Source organism: Bombus fervidus, chromosome 5 (genome assembly GCF_041682495.2).
Source record: "Bombus fervidus isolate BK054 chromosome 5, iyBomFerv1, whole genome shotgun sequence".
Taxonomy (NCBI): Eukaryota; Metazoa; Arthropoda; class Insecta; order Hymenoptera; family Apidae; genus Bombus; species Bombus fervidus.
In genome coordinates, this window is record NC_091521.1 from 1,881,876 (window position 1) to 1,902,924 (window position 21,049).

The 21,049-nt window shown below is 39.3% G+C and overlaps 1 protein-coding gene across 1 annotated transcript in view; it reads right to left on the bottom strand.

The window, feature by feature from the left end:
• Nachralpha1 (nicotinic acetylcholine receptor alpha1) overlaps positions 1-21,049 on the bottom strand; it is a 154,244-nt gene that overhangs the window by 37,634 nt on the left and 95,561 nt on the right. The window contains exons 3-4 of the mRNA XM_072004349.1: positions 17,998-18,042; positions 6,412-6,521 (exon numbers count right to left, since the gene is read on the bottom strand). Of these exons, the coding sequence (XP_071860450.1) occupies positions 6,412-6,521; positions 17,998-18,042 (155 nt within the window). The remainder of the gene's footprint in view (positions 1-6,411; positions 6,522-17,997; positions 18,043-21,049) is intronic.

The window sequence follows — 21,049 nt, forward strand, 5'->3', positions numbered from 1 at the left end:
CCTTTCCACGTCTCCTCGGCACCGATCTCCACCTTTTCGATTCTCTAATGTGCAATTAACCACGTGGATCAGTTCGGTCCATAAATATTCATCGATCTTCTTCGACACGATTAAACGACAGCGGCGTTGTACCATCATTATCAATTCAACGTCGATATTTTCATGATGTTGAATTGTTAATCGTCTCGAGTTCCGAACGATTTAACAACTATCGTTAGTTGTTTCATCTATCGTTACTTCTGGATGAATATCGCAATTGCCAGCGGCCAGGCTTAGGATCTTTCCCTATAATTAATGAAAATTAATGTAATAGCTTAAATTGGAATTTTAATCTAGAAAGTAATGAAAAGTAAGAAAAGAGTCATACGCGAACATCGCGATCTCCACTTAATATTAATTATTTCTAACAGGTGGATAAATTATTACGTACCAATCGACATCCTAGTCATGTTCGTTTCATTTTCATTTTCCAGCTACTGGGGCATATCCAATACAGTCGCGTATTTCCAGGTTTTTCGATTAAATCCGCTGGTTCTCGATTAACCACGAATATTGTTACTGTTATTGTGCTGCTTCGACGGACACAAGCCGGATATCGCGGATGCTTCTGTTCATCGGGTTTATCTTGGCCCCGAATGAAAATCGTATTTAACGGCGCGAAGAAATTAAGATTGATAAACGAGACCGGATTTCTTGTTCCAACACCTCAGGTCAGACTTTCACTTAGTTACCGCGGATATTACGTTCGCTGGCACGTGTATCTTCCAGGAACACGAATCTTCTAATATAACGCCGCAACTTTGCCGTATGTACTTCAATTAAAGCGATGGAAACTGAATATTTATGAGGGAACCGTACCTCGGAGACGTTCCACGAGAAGAAACCAATAATTTCATGAAATTTATGGATATCTATTTGATACCCCGAGACTCGAAATTCTTGCAACTTATTCCTTTTCTATAATATATGAATCTCACGTTATGGAACGTCGTACAAAAACGTAGCATTATATTATATCAAGTTACGTATCTTTACGAATGAATATAAAGACATGTGGTATCGCTTTCACTGCGTCGTTCTTACAACAAATATTTTATTCGAGTTAGTAATTACCTAAAACATTTCTTGATTAATTTGAAATAACTAATATCTCACGTGAATTCTTTCGCTCTCTCAACAGTAACGATACTTTGGAAGGGACGCTACTGCGTATAGTTTTAATAAACATCTCGTATTTTTAACAATTCTCTTTGCAACCTTTCAAAATACCGACTCGTATTTTTCATTTCATTTTATTCTCAACGTTGTGAATTTTATTTATTACAGTATTTACAACAGATTTTCCAATCTAGAAAAAGTGTACAAATACTATCGTCAAACACTATGTATTTTATCTATCGTTATAAGATAGTGCGGATGGTGCAGGACTTTTTAGCACAGTGCTGTATATTACACGGTATGTCTCATAATCGATAAGTTCAATTATAAACGGAGCCGCGAAGTCGCGCGGTACGCCCATCGACAGCGAGTCGGAATATCGAATTCAGATTTATCAAGGTGTTAATATTGAATGCAACTCGTACAATGACCTGCGGTTTTATTTATGACAACGTCGACTGCAGTGAAACGCGTTATAGATCGGTCGTTTCTTAATTAAATTTCATCCGACGATCTGTCCTGGCCCCTCGGTCTCACCAACGTACACCCTCAGCCTCGTCGCGACTTATCGATTTTCCGCGGCAAAACTTCGCCACCCCACTCCCTTCCACAACTTTTTCAGTCCCCTGAAAGAACCTTTTTCGGCGGAACTTTTCACCAAACTTTCTTTTCATGAAAAACTCTCTGCCGCTAATAAATGTCTCCATCCAATGGTATCTAATTTACATGTGCGCATATAAATTGCTTTCATAAGTTCTAAATTGTATTTTCAACGTTCTCCAACGATACGGACCCTTACGTTATTGCGCTGTTCATCGCTTTAAATTGTGTGTATATTTTAAAGGAAAGCATGGCAAACTAGAGATCGTGAAAGCTTTCGTTACATCAAGAGGGATTTTTTAAAAGCCAAAAGACATTGCACGAGCAGACGAATACCTAGCTTATCATCATTAATATAGGATTACGGTTCACACGCGTGGCCAAAAGCACTGTTCCTCTGCTAACAACCCACGTTAAACATCCATTTAACGAAGACATTTATTCTTCTCGTTTCCTACAAGCGACTTTTTAGTCGTTCCATTTAAGAATCGTTCAAAGTTTGCAGGAAACTTGGCGAATAATTTGCGCCCACTGCCACCGTTTGAGAATTCTTTAAACATCGCGAAACTATTCGTCAAAACGGCACTTGCCGCTACGTGCTCCGTTCCTACCACCATTTCGCCGTTCCCATAATTCACACAAACCTCGTGTTCCGTTTTTCAAAATTATAGAACCGCTCGTAAACTCTCGATTTAGTAATAAAATACGTTACTACGTATAAATGATTGCCTACGATTTTCAATGATAATTTGGTGAATCAAAGACAATTGGGAAGCTTCCTGAAAAAGTCATAGTTAAGATAATAACATTTTTGCACCTGGTCCTAATATAATGATCGAGATCTGCATTTATGTAAATGTACCTGAAAAGTTTCTTGGTATTTAACCCTTGAAATTGAACGAGATTATTAGCCGTTCCGATATCGCGCATCTTCAAGCTTCTCGTAGAGTCTGAAGAGTCTGGGTACACGGGAACGAGTGCTATGCACGTCGAGTGCGCGGCTCTTTAGATGAAAATGTTTTTATTCGTCGTTTTATAAGAATGTGTTTAGTCGAAGGACAGCGTAAGCACGCGCACATCATAAGAAATAGTATAGCAATGAGAATTTGAAAGCGCAACCTCATCCACGATTAAGCCCATACAAAGATCACGCCGTGAAACGTATCGCAGAGGAAACTAGAGAAATGAGAAACGTCACGCGATTCACAGTCAAATTTACCGGAGCAACTTGACTCCGATTTAATTGATACATCGTCTAGGCCTTCTCACGCTGGTCGGCAATGGATGTTGACCTCGAACTTCCATTCGAGAACTTGCAAGTACGAGTGGATTGTTCGAGACTCGGTGTCTCGCAAATTCAGGCTGAAACTTTCGTGTCTTATATTCTTCACGCTCGATAATTCATCCTTTTTCACCGTTCCCTCTTCTAAAAGCGGCTGAAAGCAATCAACAAACTTCCATCGCTTGTTCCATCTAGACAATAAAGCCGTGACCAAGTTATTAAACAGCGAATTGCCTTCGACAGAGGGGTTGAAGTTAAAATTCGATAAAATGGTCAAAGAGGGGTGAGAGGGGTGGGAGCGAAAGGAACACGGTCACCAGGTCTCGGAAACGTCAAATGGAGCGAACACCATCAAAATTCATCTTGTAACAATATCCGCATTATGCGGCGTATCTCGATATCACGAGATCACCGAGGAATCCCTTTCAACTCTTCACGACCACGTTTTCTTTGACATTCGTTTCAAACAAGCCTCTCCCCTTTCGTCTAGCCCCATCTTCGACGACGACGGTGAATTATTAATAAGATTCGAATATTCCATACAAATTACTCCCACCTTGGTGGCAGAGAAGATCGAAGAGACGGACGACAAACTCGTCCATATCGTAGGATACATTTGCATGCTGTCGGGCTGCACAAAGCCCCGATACTTTTTGAGCCTTTCGAAGCGCTGCGCCGTCGGGACAATCGATTCGTCCCCTCCACCCCTATTCTTCTCTGCCGCTGTTCGAGTAATTGAAATAGCGTAATGTATGTCGAGAGTTTCGACTTTCGAGAACGTTCTTTGTGACTTAACATTGAACGCGTGGCTGTGCCGAAGCCACTCCAGTGCGTAATTGAAAATAAAACTCGTGGAAACGCCGATGCGTCTCCCAGCAGCCGTGAGACCTCGCGTAGGAGGAAACGCTGCGCGGCTGATATAATGAGAGGCGCACTCGTCGGCGCAAACAGGGGGAAAAAGTTTGATCGTACGTTTCAGCAAAGAGGAAACGATCGGGCTCTTCGACCGAGCATGAGTCAAGCACGTTGCGCCTTCGGGCTGGAAAACAGGCGCAAAATTTCTGCTCACGCAGTTTGCTTTCAACTTCAGAAGAGTTAACCTTCTTTAGCTGAGAAGCATCGGTAACGAAACGATTTCGAAAAGCCAAACGGTTTACTCGAGCTTGACAACTGAATCGTGAGAGACACGCGGACATCGATAAATAGAAAATGTCTCGAATGTGTGGCCGAGCACCATGCCACCTTCGTTCAAACCAAGTTAACTCGAGTTTCATCGACGACACTAGTATCCCGTAACTAGGAACGTAGAAGCAATTAAATTCTTGGAAAAGTACGAAAGAAGTGGATTCCTTCGTACAAATTACTTTGAACGTATAGCAAAGTTTGAGAACGTTGTGTTGAAGTGGAATTCAATTTCTACTTGGAACAACTAGCTGTAACTAAACTAGCTTCCATTCCATCACTTGTATCATCGCTCGCGCTAACATTTCGTAAGATTTTCAGACGATATTCCGCGTGATCTGCTTACATAGGCAAAATATACAACTACATTTGTTAAATGAGCATGAGCGGGATTTCAATTTGAATAAAAATTTTCCTTTCTAGGTATGGCAACGTGCTAAGTTAATGCATATAAAACGTCGCTTCTCTAAAGCTCGAATTCGACGAGGCAATACACATTACGTTTTATTAAATGTTATCCTATCGTCAATTGCTAGGTTTTTCAAAATCATTCGCACCATTTAAAGCAATTCATAAGAATTTTAGTGCGTCGAGTAAGAATCTTCCTACTTACACGCTCGTCGCTATACGCCATAATCCAGATACGTTGATACAGATAACCAATAAATACACCGATAGAAACGATCGAGACCATCTTAATTTTCCTCGAATTGGCTTAAGAGCACTCGATTTCTTATCCTACGGATACAAGGAAGAATTCGGTATACGATAGTCGAGCACGAAGTCGGCCGGGAGCCATTTAGGGTACAAGAATGGCGTCATGACGACTCGACCCTACTTCCTCGTAAAAGTGTCGTCCTTGGGGCGAAGTACATCCTATTTCTCAGCGTTAGCTCGCCTCGGTCAGGATACGTGAAGCTCGTGTGTGTCCCGTTTCGGTCGTGGATTTTCAAAATGGCCTTAGCGGGCTCTCGGCTGAAAACGTCACGTACTGGTGCGGAATATTCCACCGCGGTTTACGAGATACCGTGCTCTGCACTTTCCACTAAAATCCTATGAAGTATGACTGGACCAAGATGAAGGACGCCGCAGCGTACCGTGACCGTATCCCAATACATTGGAACCAACGTCCGAAAAGAATGGGCAAAAGAGGATCAACTTGGGCCAGATTAACGCGAAAAACCGGCTGAAATATCCTCAGCCCTTTTGGATAACTGTCTCTCCCCTTCTAGACGATGATTCGTGCGGTATTTCTTAGACTATTATAAAGCATAAATCATAAATACATGTCTATACTTCAGAGAGTGAATCTACATACTAAAAAGTAAGCAATAAACCGTCACATAAAAACATGTCCTACGTATTTCAGTTTTTGTGTTATGGATGATTAACTGGTCAAAGTATCCGAAACTTAGTTATAATTTCAGCGAATATTTTTCATGGTTTTTTAATCGATTGCTTCTCCTTCATATTGTTATATATTTGTTGTAAATTATACAGTCGGTCGATAAGTTCTTATCAAATATACCTGTCATGTACTTCTCCTGTGATCATCATTAGCAATAAGTTGATTAATCCGTTAAGATAAATAAGTAAATAAATAAATATATTATATTCTTATCTCGCGCCACTTTTTAATTTGTGTATCCGGTAAAATTGGAATATCGTTAAACGTGAACGTATCGTCTTTATCGTGTTTTATCGTGCTCCGAGCACGTTTATAAATTGCAGCGAAAGGAAATTAAAGGATGGTTAAAGCCGGAACATCGAGCACGTGTAATATCGTACGCGACATCGAACGTATCGAACAGCTGTTTAAGCTAGCCCTTTCCGGTTATAAAAATAAAATCGTTCGGACGAACAAATTGCATCCGCAGTCTGGCTTGCACCCGGTTTCGTGCAAGACGTCTTGTGGCAAATTGCTCTGCCCGGTCACGGTCGTATATTTTATCGGTTTTTATCAGTGAACGCGACGCTCGGTCTTGTCGAAACGGCCAGCGCCATTTAATGCGCTTAATTTTGTCGTCCAGCCGTTAAAACCCTCGAGATGTCTCTAGTATTTTTCCATTGTTATATCTCGAAATAAACCAATATCGAAATTCTATCTCTTGCACGAGTATCAATTTCACCGCTATCGGATTTAATCCGGTGAAAAAGTCGCGTGACCAGACGTAATTAGATCGACTTACTTGTTGTAAAGAACAATGTCCGGCAACCATATATGCTCCGACGGCACGTGGAGGGTGTCGACACCGCCATAATCATCCGGGTTCCACTTCAGCTTGTAATCGTTCCACTCCTGCAAGCAGAAACAACGCAAAAATAAGTCTCGTTTATTTTCGTTCTTCTACCATGGTAACGGATACAGAGTGGAGAAAATGAATACAGCGAGCATATTTTAAACAGGCGATCAATCTCGATAATCGAACAATGCTTCGACATTTTTAATTACTTTCTACTAATTCCGATTATAATTCACAAGTTAAACGTTTGTCTGTGAAAAATAGTGATTGTTCAGATCATACGATATGTACGTAACTGGAACCCTGAACAGGAGGTTAAACCAAAATTATGTGAAAATTAATTAAACTATTTTGGATCTTAATTGAGGTAAAGCGTAGGTAGGTCTGTGTGTTCAATTCATCTCGAAGATGAGGTCGAAATACGTCAATAACTATATAATAGAAGCTGTACGAAACTTTGGACAAATCCTGATTACGTTAGACTCTGCCGTTTGGTGAACTAATAATTCCGTTTGAAGCCAAGAAACTTGCTACTCTGGAAAATAGCAATACAGCTTCGCACGTCGTCCAAACTTGCCTCCATTGACCATACTTGCACTTCGAATCGAATTATCGTTCGCTGTACTTCAAATAATTACTCTGTATAAGCTCTCCATCTGATCTTCTTGAGAATCCTTCAGATAGAAACCTCTCCTTACAAATACTGGGTCATTCCCATTTAAAATTTACGTCTCCAATTAGACTTTCAACGATTAAACGCCATGACAAGATGAAACGTGTGAAATTCTCGCGAGCTCTCCATCAGCTGTCCCTCTTTAAAATAATCGTTTCGATAAACCAGCGCATTCGTAACAACTTTCGCACAGTTTCACGTGACATTAAACGAAACTGACCTCCATTCGTCCATTCCGCGTTTCTATCGAGTTTTCGCCACGTTCAATATTCATGTCGTTGTCGGGTTATGCGTGTCAATAAATGAAATAAATCGGGTTTTCCTTATCGCTGACTCCATTTCTACGCTTATACACTACAACTATTGGCATCTCAATACGCTAAAATAATGTACGACCTTAACACCAAAAATACCGAAATATCGTTTACGTGAAAAATGTTATAATATTAAATAAATGTAGCGAATTACTATGCGAACACGTGCGATGGATAGCAGATCGCTGTTGATTCTTCATCGATCCGAAGACCAAGAAGCGAGTTATGAGTGGAATAAAGAAACAATTTCCTTCTCTGATTAACTTCGCGAATACTTCGTATGACAGAAACGAAGAAATTGCGGATTTAGTTGTTGGATTGTAAGGAATTTTCTGGCAAGAGGTCTGCTCGAGACGACAGGTCTTATATTTCCTGTATTTTCCTCCAAAAAATCTCGAAACATGCGAATTGCAGTTGCCTCGAGGTATCTCGAGTTATGGTTGACAGCATACTGACGCTAGTTCGTCGTTTTCTGGGTATCTAGGAACCTTTGAAATCGAATACCAACGATAGGCGACCGTTCTTTCCGTGATTTCTCTCCACGTTTCTTCAAGTACCATCGACAAACGCAAACGAAACATAGACAACGAAATATTACAGAATCGATAATTTGCCACATTAGTAAAAAGCAATAACGTACGTTTCATGCGTAATTCTAATCCATCAACATCACGCGCAACGACCGACGGAAATCGTAACAAACGATCGTTGATTTCCATCCGCGCGTTCCACCGAAACGATATCGATCGTTACGAGGTACGTACGGCGAGTCGGTGTCCAGTTTGCCATCCCGTTGGTCGATGAATTCGATGATTGTAAATAATTGCATTTGCGCGAACGAGCTGCACGGTCGACGAATTAAAATCCGCCGATGCGTTCTCCGATGACTTCGGACGATTCGCTTGATTTTTAATAACATTTCAACGCATCAAAACCTCCTCCATTGATATTCTGTTAACGAAGCGGAACATTCAAGACGTTTCATCGCAAACTATACAGATTCTTAGTATGTAGATTGCCATGTTTCTTAGGCTAATTTTCCAAGCAAGTTGGAGAATTCAATAAAATCGGCTTGGTCCTCGCTTGAAATACACGAGAAGGAATTAGAAGGCTCGTAAAGGTACACACATGTGCGGAACGATCCCGGAGACGTATCGATTCCCACGGGCATGAATTATTCCGCCTGCAATTAGCCAAGTTTCGTCCTATTCGGCAAAAATTCCGCGCACGATACGCCTAGCTCCGTTTAAATCAATTACCGTTGCGTGAATGCCAGCGAACCATTTCGAAGACTTTTAAAAAGACACAAATAACCTCTAGCCATTTATTTATTTATTTTTCTGTTTTTTTTTTTTTTTTGGAATATTAGTTTTTAAAAACCATACAGGTTATGACAATATTTTACACGTAGAAGGGAACAAAAGAAATGAAACGAGTGAAATACGTAGCGATGACACGCTGCGATTGAAAAATAACGCAACCTGAAAATGATTGTCAGGCCAATAAACCCTTTGCTCGGGCAAACGGCGGGCCATCATTGGCGGAATATATTCGCTCGATTACAGCGTGCACGGCGCGGAGTCGATTCAATTGCGCTGAAGCAATTAACACTTTGTCCACCGCGGCTGCCACGCGATGTACTCATTAAATTGAACGACCGAAATTTCCTCAGGAAGCTACGGCCCCGTCGTTGTTTCACGAGGCCCGTTTGTTAGCCTCGTCGGAAGCGGTCGCTCTTCCTCCTGTCGAAATTTCTGCTGCGTCGCAAAGTGGCGATAGATCAGACATTACAACCACCTTTCGGATGCACCGCGACGCTTTAAACAAATTAGTATCTGTACCGGAAATATCCAGCAGAGAAATGTCTTGTTTGTGATTGTACAAACAAGCATTCTCCTTTCGTATTTTATATACATTTTACATGTATGTTTATGTATTTTTACGTGCGTTATGCGTATTTTTGCATGTTCCCCATAAATGTCCAACTTGATGTGCCAATTGTCCGACTTAGATCCTGTTTAATCGCTGCTAAACTGTTTCCAAGACCAGTACGCGCACGAACTATTTACGACAGCTGTTAAAACTTTATCGAATCTGTAAACGTACCGCAATTGTAAAAGTCGTTGGCTCAGATCGTCCCTTTGAGTTGTCGGCTCTTAAATTCCAATCGGTTTCTTTGAGACAAGCAAAGTAGATTAATAAAAATCTGGACAGTAAGACCGTTCGTCTGAAAAGTACGACTCGCTGGCCCATAAAAATTTCCTTTTCTCCTTGGCGCGGCGATAAATTACGCGAGGAGAAGCACGCCGATACAAGGAGGGCCGTACGAGCTCGTAAAATCGTGACCGGTCGCGGCGACACTGGGAAAAAACGATGCCAATTTGACGCCGTCGCCGCGAGGCAAACTACTTTGGATATCGCTTTTGAAACTGCTTGACAAATACCGCTTGTTAGTCTTCCATGCTAGAAATGGATATCGCTTTCGGGCTACCACGGGGTCGTATTTTATTCCTCCTTAGCCTCGTTCAGTGAAATCGAGACTGTCGACCGTTTTCAGAATGTTTTGTACGCGTTGATTCAACGCCGGTGAATTTCTTACGAGTCCAGAATCTGCTATAATAAACTTTGTAACGCAAAGATAGAGGAACAGTGCTCGGTTATATTCGACGGAAAGTAATGGCTCGACGTCTTACTCAAAGGGTGGATTTAATACGTTCCACGTTGGGCGTGTAGATACGCCTACGAACTTTCCGTTCGGTTGGTTACTTTTATTACTAAACTAAGCGTGAAATATTTTATAAAATTACCCACCAATCATTGAATATAGATAATGATGCTTTTACGACGCATTTCGAACGTTACACAAGTCCCTTGCTATTAATCTTCTACAGTATAACGCGTCTATGTATTTTAAATTTTATTTTATCAATTTACCGTTACATTGTATTTTGCTAACGTGTTACACCCCTAAGTGGCAATTAGTTTATTTATAGCGATTGCTAGTTCGTAGATCTTAGATTGAAATTAAAACAAGACCCAAGGTACCGATTCTTCTTCCCAAAATCGAACATTAAGAAAGTAACGATTATTCATACGTGTATTTTCTTATGTTAAAATATATAATGCATCTCATTAATTTCTACGTTAATGATACATTATCAACCAAGTATACTTGTCTATAATAATTATACATGGCTATTATGAAATACGTAATGAGTAGATATTTTAAAGAAAATAATAAAACTTAAGCCTTCTCGGATGCATCGAAATGTTTTAACAAAGGGCGGCAATATGAACAAACAAATGATCGAGTATCTTTCCAGCCTGAACAAAGAATCCTAAAAATCGATATGGCAAGGGGTGCGTTAATTACTGTTCACAATATCTCTGTTTAAAAATAGCAACTGCGAACGTAAACGAGATTCGATACGGACCAGAACCTAAGTTAAACTGTTTGGTTGGCGGTGGCCTTATCGTTTTCAGCAAATGCTGTCGCATTATATCGGAAAGTCATCGGCCTCGAAGGAGAAAGCTAGTAGCTCTCCAAAATTGCGCTCGATTTAGAACGACAAGGCCGTCGAGCTGTCGTGTAACCCTTTAAATTCATGGATATCTAGAAATTTTCGTATTTCCGCGGCGACGTCACGAGCCTGTTCCCCTAGTCTTCTGAATTTTCGATGGATTCGCGAAAAGAGAGGGAATTCACAGCCGCAGCAGCCGATGTACGAAGATTGCCAGCTTATTCCGCCGTCTGACGATGCCAACAGCACGAAGAAACTGACTCACGTTGGCACAACACGTTCCATCGGCTTTTATCATGGTTATACGCAACAAGATTTTCCTCACACCAGACGTGTTTCGATCGATTTGTCTAAAAGAATGCGAAATAATAGCGCGAACGGCGAGTTAACGCGATCTTAAGCTCAGGGCAAATCTACAGCACTGTTTTCGTTAAGAAACTGGAGGATTGCCAGTAGAAGTGACATTAATTTTCATGAAGGAATATACTCTCGAAACGAGATTATTCGAAATTGCCTTTAAATATCCTTTCACCGTCGAAATTATGCGACTTGGATTCCAGTTCTTGCAGCGTTTTTAGTTCGAACGGCGACTCGATTACGCGAATAGAAAATTAATGGAATTTATGCGGTAACGATATCTGCAATTAAGTTCGATTCTTACTGTGTTAAGCATCGAACGATTCGGATTCTTCGCTCATTCGTTATTCTTCGAAAGTTTTCGTAGACGAAAATACTATGTATTATGAACAGCGGAACTTTTCTCCGCGATAAGAAACCACGCTGGTTCGAGGAGACAGAGAGAAGGGTGGGATTTTAATCGAGCGAGTGGAACAAGACTGTCTGTGGTCTCACTGTTGGTGTTCAGCCCTACAATCGGTCGTGAAAGCACTTGCAAGTGCTAGATACACCAGCTACTACCAACAATGCCGAGATGCTAGAATAAATGCGGCCAATTTTACAGATATTCGGCTGTTTGCTTCTTCAGGAGTTGCAAGAGTCGATGGTTATTCGTGTTTAACCAACCGCCGGGTTAAACGTCGTATCGAAGCGTTCCTTTCGGATTACAGAAACGAAATTGAGGAGAATTAGAGATAAGAGTTGTTGGATGAAACGATGATAACACGTAATCCAGCTGCCTCCTTTGAAAAATTGACTCTGAACCAATGTTAATATTGAGATATGTGTAATTTTGTGTGTTACACTGGATTAGTCGCATAGTAGTGACACACATATATGAGTATGAGTGTGTGGGAGTATGTGCGTGCGCAGCGTCTCGTAAAATAGAAGAATGCAACTATTCAGTACGCATGAAAAGATGGTGAAAAGAGTACTGAGACACGTGCTATGTGTATCTACGAATATCTTGTAAATCACATATTCAATAAACCTGGAACTATTTTAGTATCATTTCTACATGTAATGTGAGTATTCCTATACCTTTATTTCAGCGACTAAGACCCACAATTCTCAACAGTTAAGTTTCAGTTTTTCTATATACTTTTCTAATATTTCACTTTCGTACGACGTAGCATCGCGATGATTATTTGAACAATATCAGAATACGATACGTTGTCGATCTCCAGTAAATTTGTTATTTTTCTTTCATGTTACATTATCGTTGAACGATCATTTCAGGAGCTAACCAAACAAGAAATAAGTACCAGAACTCTGGCGTACCCGTTTCAAAAGCCTTCACCGATACGGAGAAGCGAAAGAAAACGAATTCTCGCTACGTAATTTTAGCAAAGTCCCGTTTCTTCTGTATTCCAATTATTAAATAACCGCTACGCGAGTCAGCAACACAAGCAGCATGAACACTTAGTTGGCCGAGCTACCCATTCTATTATTAAATTCACAGTCGTTCCACGGGCAACGATAAAACGAACAAAGAGGAACGTGGAGGAAGTTTTCCGTCGAATTAAAAATTCTTCTTTCTGCTGTTTTTTTCTCGAATCGTTCGTTTCAAGGTATCGCGAGTAATCAGAAACTGAATCTTCTAACCGCGTTTTCCATCGTAAAAACATAAACGAACTGCAAATACAGAGTCACAAAGGGCCAAGAAACGGAAAACTTGTCGAGATTGTATCCCTATGTAAATATCATCGGGGCAATTTTCACGATGCAGCATCCCCTTTGACCGCCAAACGTTGCCGGAACAAACGGGCCTGAGAATCGAGATGCAACGGCCTTGATAAAATTGAGCACGAGGCTGGCAAAGTGTATCGGAAGCCGATTTTCATAAGAACCGCGATATGCTCGCGGAGAAAGGCGTATTCAATGGAACAAAACTTTCCACTTTTCGTTTCAGCCTCCCTTTGACCATCCAACGAATTTCAATTAATTCTTGCACTTCATTGGAATTGCCTTTGCCTGCGTTTCGTCTGAACTCCGCCAGGAAAAGTGATTCACTTCAGGAAAGTTATTAAAAATCGATACTAGCCCGATTAACGCTGTGATGCTATAGCTATTCTGTTCACGTTATGCTGGGAAACTGTATACTCCACGATCGTAATTTAATTAATGAGCAATCTTAAATTACGGTTACAATGAATGCACGTTCTAACGAACAGTCGACAAATGAAATGCATAAGGTTCGAGATGTATATCCCACTGACTAAGAATAGGCGCTTCGTTAAAAGTGTCTTCGAATCTCACATTGTGAAATGCCGTCTTGGAAAAAATCGGCGCTCTCTACGATTTATAACGTCGCGATGATTGCAATTAGATAATGAATTCGCCTATCTGAACGTAAACTATTTACTATTATACGAATTAAAAATTGTAAGTAATGAGAACGTAAGTATTTTTACGACACGTTCAAATAAACGGAATTCTGTCGTACATTGAGTACAAATTACAGAATTTTTTTTCAAATTACATTATTAAGTAGAATAACGTAGGTAATTAAACGAATAATTGAAGTAGAAATACTTCGACGTAATTTTATATTAGAAAGTAAAACATAGATCGCGCGCGTGGAAACATATTTGATTTATATATTTAATAATTAATTGTTGAAGAATGGTATATGCTAAGAATGAAGTTAAGAAAATGTATAGATCGTTATAAAGTATTAGGATGGATTGCAAAAATGAAACAACAGCCATCAATTTATAATAAAAATTAAAAAATTGATAAATTTGATTGTGTTATAACAAAAAAATTATTTTTTATGATATCGGCAAAAGTCGTTAACTCTCGATCAACCATTTCAAGTGCAGATTGGAAAAAATATACCGTTAATATAAAATACGTGTACCACTAATTGAATACATTCTACTGTTGATTTAAAACAATATGTCATTAATTTTAAATAATTCTACTGTTGATTTAAAACAATTCCATTGTTAATTTATATTTATAACAATTGTGCTATTAATATATAACAGTTGTTTCATTAATTTATAAAAATACACTGTTAATTTAAAACCATTAACATTCCATTACTTTTTAACGGTCAAGCCATTAATTTAAAACGATTATACTCTTAATTTAAAAGAATAATACCACTGATTCGAAACAATGCCACTATTAATTTAAAACAATAAAAACATCAATTCGTAACAATTAAATTAATGATTTATTTTATTTTATCTAATATTAACTACATCTTTGAAATCTTTTAAATGATACTTTATTTCTATTTAATTCTATTTTTTTATTTTAAATACAATACTTATTTTTTCGTTTAACTGTTTCATATAAAATCCTTGCCAATGTAAAGTGTAACTATTAAGTGACTATGCATGGAATTTAACTCTTCGCATTCGTTCAGAATCACGGGATCAAACCATGTTCGTGGATTTGAGGAAGCAAACGCAATCAAATCAAAGGCAACGAGATCTCGTCATTCAATCATACGTGCTATGATTGATAAGTCGCATGGTTTAGTTCTTTTCTTTACTTTACTCCTTTTGATGAGTTCAATGTTGAAATATAGCTACTTGAGCTCAGGTACGAACTTAACTTTCGCGATATGTATACATGTAACATTTACGTATACTTCAATAGCTAATAACATTCGATTTATTTCTATTGAAGGATACTTCAAAGATATCTCTACGCTTGTATATAGACTGGATAGAGTTATTTAAGAATTCTATTTTCCTTTTAATGAATTTCAATTTATTCTCATAACTTGTAATCTTTTCTGGTTTTGAACACATAATTGATAAAATTATTTGAAAATCAATACAACGCGATTAAATGTGTTTAACAATTTCCTATATGCTGTAACCTGTTCCCTTTAGGAAATTAGACATCATATTTTAATTAACAATAACATATAGTATTACGTCAATGATTTACATATTGCATGAATTGCAACTTGCACGATAATAATCTGTACTGTCGCGCGTATAGATAGAATATCATATAGATAGAAAATCATATTAAAATCAGATGTGCTGCAAACCTTCACAATACCAGCAGACGCTAATTAATAAATTTCAATCTGTCAACTCGCTACTTCTTTACTATCAAATATTTTCACATCTTCTGCTCCCAATAACATAAATAACAATTACTCGTGAACTAAATATAACACAAGCATGTTTAACAAACTTCATGTAATCTATCCATTTCTCCAATTGTATATTAAATTAAAACAGAAAATCAAGTATAACGTAGCATAGATATTTTATCGATAAATAAAATTACTGATTTACGATGAATAATGGAAACCCAGTGTTTTGTACCGCGATCCAGTCATTAAACACTCGTCCATTTCTTCATCCGCAACAATCTTTCGAGAATAGCAGTTTCTAATATTCTAAAGCTGCTATTTACCTTCATCCAGTTTCATTTCTCTGTCAATGTTTTCTCACTTCGTTTAGTTTCTGGTGTATATTTTATTTAAAACCAATTAAATGAATCATTGAACTATTTACTATACGCTAATATATTATCCTGATGCTGAATACTTACATTCAGAATTAATGAACAAACTCATAGCAGAAGATATTTCGTCTAGACAAAGAAACAGAGGTTTAGTTGTCCATCATCAACGATCGAGGCAACAATGAGGGGACTAAAACGTTGCAGCACGCCACCCCAGTAGCGTACACACGATTGTTTACTCCGGCATCGGTGAACTTCCAAAATAAGCAACGGGGAGGTTCGACTTGCCTTGCCATCTCCAACAATGGCAAACAATTTCTCGCGACTGATAAAGAACAGCCACTTCGCTTGGCAGATGATCCTGGCCGACGGCACACTTTTCCCTGTCGGTGTGTTATGTACGTGTCCCTGCCCTGTCTTTCCACCGGCCAGATACAAGAAAAAGAGGCGCGAGATCTATTGACGCGGACAAACGACTAGTGGCCGGGCCAAAAGGAAAGAATACCGGAGAAAAACCAACAGGCTGCCAGCCAGTTGCTTGCCGATTCCTGCAGGCACTTTGAAAAAAATTCCTCCAGACTTGCACCTAATTTCTTGCACCCTTCTTTCACTCCCGAAATACTACGGGTCGCGATTCGTCGCTCAACTCTCTGCTGTGTTGTCTGAGAATAAAAAGGAATCCCAATTACAATTCTCAATTCAACTTCAACGTCGACTTCTTGATTTATGTGACAGTGTTCGTGGATGGTTCTGAAGGGTCAGTCGGATATGTAAAAATTCGAATGTACATCTGCTTTCATAGATACTCTGATATTTAAAGAAAAGCAGAGCAAGTAAACTTGACAAATCGTCAGACCTTAACCAGAACATTGGACTGTAGATAATTTGTATGTTCGATATCATCACTCATATATGACAAGTCGAATATCTTCTTTGTTTATATATACCGTTTTAATCGATTTTGCAAATAACGTCGCAGTTTGTTACCGCATACTTGGAATGATCGTTTTGTACGAATACGAAATTCGAAGCGACTAATTATGTAAAAACTGTAGCAAGTATCGTAATAGTTAGCAAGCTCCGGAAACAGCACATGTTGAAACCGTGTCACAAATCGCACGATTAAATTTTTTAACATCGTATCTCAGATTGAAATAAAAATTGCATAAAGGCGATGGAAGTGTAACACTGCTACCAGCATAGAATAATGGTACTATTCGCTAGACACGCGAATTCTCTCTGTTATCGTCGCTTTTCGTGAAATTCGTGAAACGAAACGCGAAGTGAAAACAGAAGAAGAAAGCGGAGAAATGGCATAGATAAAAGTGTCTGAAGACATTGAATCGCATGGAACGGGAAGAGGCCTAAGAGGGAGAGAAGACTGGCAAGAAGTGGTATGTCAATAAGGATCGACTACCGTTTCGCGATTCCGATTTCGAATGTAGTCAACAAGCACGAAATGAAATTCGTCTGCTTTGAAATTCCAAACCTAGCAGAAAGGAGAGATATAGCAGCTGATGGTCAAAGTGACGCGCGTCCTCCTCTTTCGCAGCGATTCCAAATGTCTCCCTGTTTCCCCGTTCTCTCGTCCGGCTATAGTAACGGCAGAGGAAAATCACGTTTCGTTCTCATCTTTCTAGCGATCGTCTTCCATCGTGAACGACCGACTTGCACGGATTTCGCTGGCATAAAGTCCTACGACCTATTCCGCCAGCTCCTGGGAATCGTTTCGCGAATCGGCAACGGTACGGTTCGTTAAGTTGAGTCGCGGCGTTTTCGCTCAGGGACAACGCCACGGAAATGGAAACGCGGCCATATATTTAATTCTAGCGGCGCGAACGAAACCAGCCACGAGTTTCCTGAAACCTGCGCGTTCAACCGTCAAACAAAATTTAGTTCCTTTTCTTTCTTTCTTTTTTTTCTTTTTTGCTTCCCATAGTTTGTTCTTTTGGCCACTGTTGCGCGCCCTCGGCGCGGTTAATTTAACGAGCCGGCTTTTTAAAAGCGTATATTAACTCGGCGAATTTCAATTAATACACGGCTGCGCGAACCGTGGTTAATTAGCATGTAAGCAGTATATTACCAGGACATAATGTTCGAGGGAATGAAAAGAGAATCATCCGAGAATGATACTTAAAATTGCGAAATTAAAATTAGATGTATATTGGTAAAAAGTGGTACTCACTTGTTCCACCCAAACGTTCGTCGTCATGATCTGGTTCTTCAGGTTCTGAAAAAGAAAGCAGAAAGAAGACACTTGAGGATCGGATGTCCAGAAGCGTTCTACGGTCTTGAGAGTTTCTAGTTACCGGAGGACGGATTTATTGGGTTTTGCAGATATTGGAACGATAGGCGAGCAACGAAGAGAGGAGAAACGAGCCTCCTGGCCATCGAGCAACCCAACAAATCATCTTACCTCCGGTGTATACGCAGGTTCAATTTCTCGCTGCTCAGAGCTTCGAAATCTTTCGTGAATTTTTCTTACTATGATCGACAACGTCAACTGCAGTTTGGAATAAGCTCAAAAATAATTAGATGCTGATTTATCTTGCAAAGCGGAATAGATACTGGCCCATCGTAATGAAATTTCCAAAGCGTTCGCAAAGAAGTTTCCTGAGTCGATTAACGCTATTCTGAGATCGATCTATTTGATCTTGAACTCATTAATTAATTAAAGGTGTTTTTTAAATAGTATCGTACTTTTTTTCGAAAATATAATGTTCAGGTAGTTTGGGAGTATTACGAGGAAAATACATGACACGGTTTCAAAAATCCAGATGGCTTTAGTTAATACTAGGGGATTTTGTTTAAATACCTGTTTATTAAATTATCACAATATCTGATAAATTATCAAATATTGTGACTATAGTATTTATTATATTAAACACTATTACTTTTATTGTTTCTATTTTATCTATTCGTCGTTAGATACATGTGTGTTGCCAACTAGTTATTTCCGGTTGTATTGGTTGTCCGAAAAGTTTCTTTCGTTTTATGAGGAAATAATAGACGCACAACGTTTTTTGTTTTATATTATTTTGTCGAATACGTACGATCCATTTTATTCTGTTGAAATAGACACCGCGACATATGACAGACTTGGTTTCACGTTTGTATGAAGTTGCACTGTTGTAAAAAACACGTTTTTGAAAGAAAGACACTTTTCGGACAACCTAATATATCAAAAGTTTGTAGTAAAAAGGTAATTTCATTGGAACAGCAGAGTTAAAGAATACCCTGCATCGCTACCGTTACATCTACTATTTCAATTTTATTTATTTTTATTGATCACTGAACACGTACCATCGCCAATTACTTATTCTTCATCTCATGTCAAAAATACGTAGCAGGAAAGCAATTTCAGTCGAACAGCAGGATCAAAGGGCTCTACGATCCTTGGTGATCGACGCTCGATCTTTCTCTCTTGGAAAGGCGGGCGTCGTTAAGAATGCGCCGAGCAAATCCCTTGATCCGGCAATTAGATTCCTGTTTTCGACAAACGTTCCGTTTTCCTTCGAGCGGAGCGCAAGGTTTTAGCGAAGACACCGCCAGCGAGGATTTGCCAGCGTGATCCGGCCGCGCTTCTGCCTCCTCTCTACCCCTGCTTTCCCGGAAAAGTGCAGTATAAGAAGAAAAATAAGAGAGGAAACGAAGATAAGCCGTCGCGTAACAAAACCTACGACCGTTTTCACAAAGGGGCGAGAATTATGGTTCCAATGGGGACGCTGTCACGTGGATTAGAAGAGATTGGTGCTGCGGACGCCTGGCGCAATTACACGCGGTAATTCGGATACTTTTGTGCGCAACACCAATCGTGAGGTATAAAAATTTTGTCCAGTGAACAATTATTCGACATTTTTTCCATGTAAATTCTCCAACAAATTGATGAAAAGTCAACTCTTTCTCGTTTCGTTCCGTTTTGGAATTGGTGGTCCGGATATAGGGAATATTTGGAATTTCCACGATGGGAAAACCGGTTCGAACACAGCCGTCAGATGCGATCGCGATCGTATAAATCGTTTTTATACGCGAGCGTCCTGCTTCAAATTACAGCGGAAATTGTTATTCCGAGCGGGGCCGAGATACGGCCACTGTCTGTGTGCTGCAATTATGCAACGTAAATGAATTCGCCGTGTTGCCGCGGGCACGGTTTATCTCGCGTGCTATTTAAAACGTTAAGAAAATTTGCGTTATTAACGTAGAAATATGAGACTTAAGTATTTCCAACGTGTCGTGGACGCGCTAGTTTGCTTAGCTGCCGCCTCAGCTTTTGTTATGCGGTGAAATATGGATAACAATTTGTTTAAAGACGCTATAAGTGTTTTTTAGAAACCTGAGAAGCATAAAAACCAAGAGACAGGCAGGCATAAGATAAAATTCACGCAGATCTTTGTACGTTGCAAGGTAAAGTACGTCTGACAACGAATCACCTTATTTTACTGTTCGTTTCACTTGCCAAACACTGTTGCGGCGCGAACAGACGATAGGTCAAGTAATAATCTCCAACTACTTTGCGAGTGTTCGAATGAAACAAAACTTACGTGTCGAGCATTAATTATAGTAGAACTTTGTTCTTAGAATATATAATTCGTTCTTAGTATATGTAAACGTGTATTTTTATAGAGAATGTGTTCAAACGTTTGTTTGTAATTTGAGTAAATTACACGTGATAAGTGTTGAGGTTGACTGATAGAGGAACAAGTTGATAAATTTATAATAGAAAAATATATTGAAATAAGTATAGGTATAAGTATAATGTATGCAGATCCAGATCCTCACTCTTACGGTGTTACAGTACAATAGGAAGCATGATAGGGAGCACGTTCCTATATTTATAGCAAAGGACACTAGCAAAAAGTGAATCTTAGTGTGTAGCTTTAGCTGAAGGGTACAAGAAACAGCAACAGAAACCTACTTATAGTTCTTTTGTTCCTAGACCTTGTAACCTAAAACAAAATTTATATTCAAGGGCACAATAATATGAACTTCTCCTTATTTTGAGTTTTCTCATTAAATTCTATTGTCTTTGTAACAGCGGTCTCCAGGTCACGGATATACAAAAGAAAAGGTGTAAAGTTTTTCTTGAAGCAATTACTTCAACAATAAGAAAGGAACAGTTGAACTGTTCAGCTTCAGTTTTCCAAACATCAGCTCCTATTATCCGAATCAGATAAAAAGAAGAAGAGCTGGAGAGAGTAACTAATGGACCTCTATCATCAGAATTTCTCGACTATCCG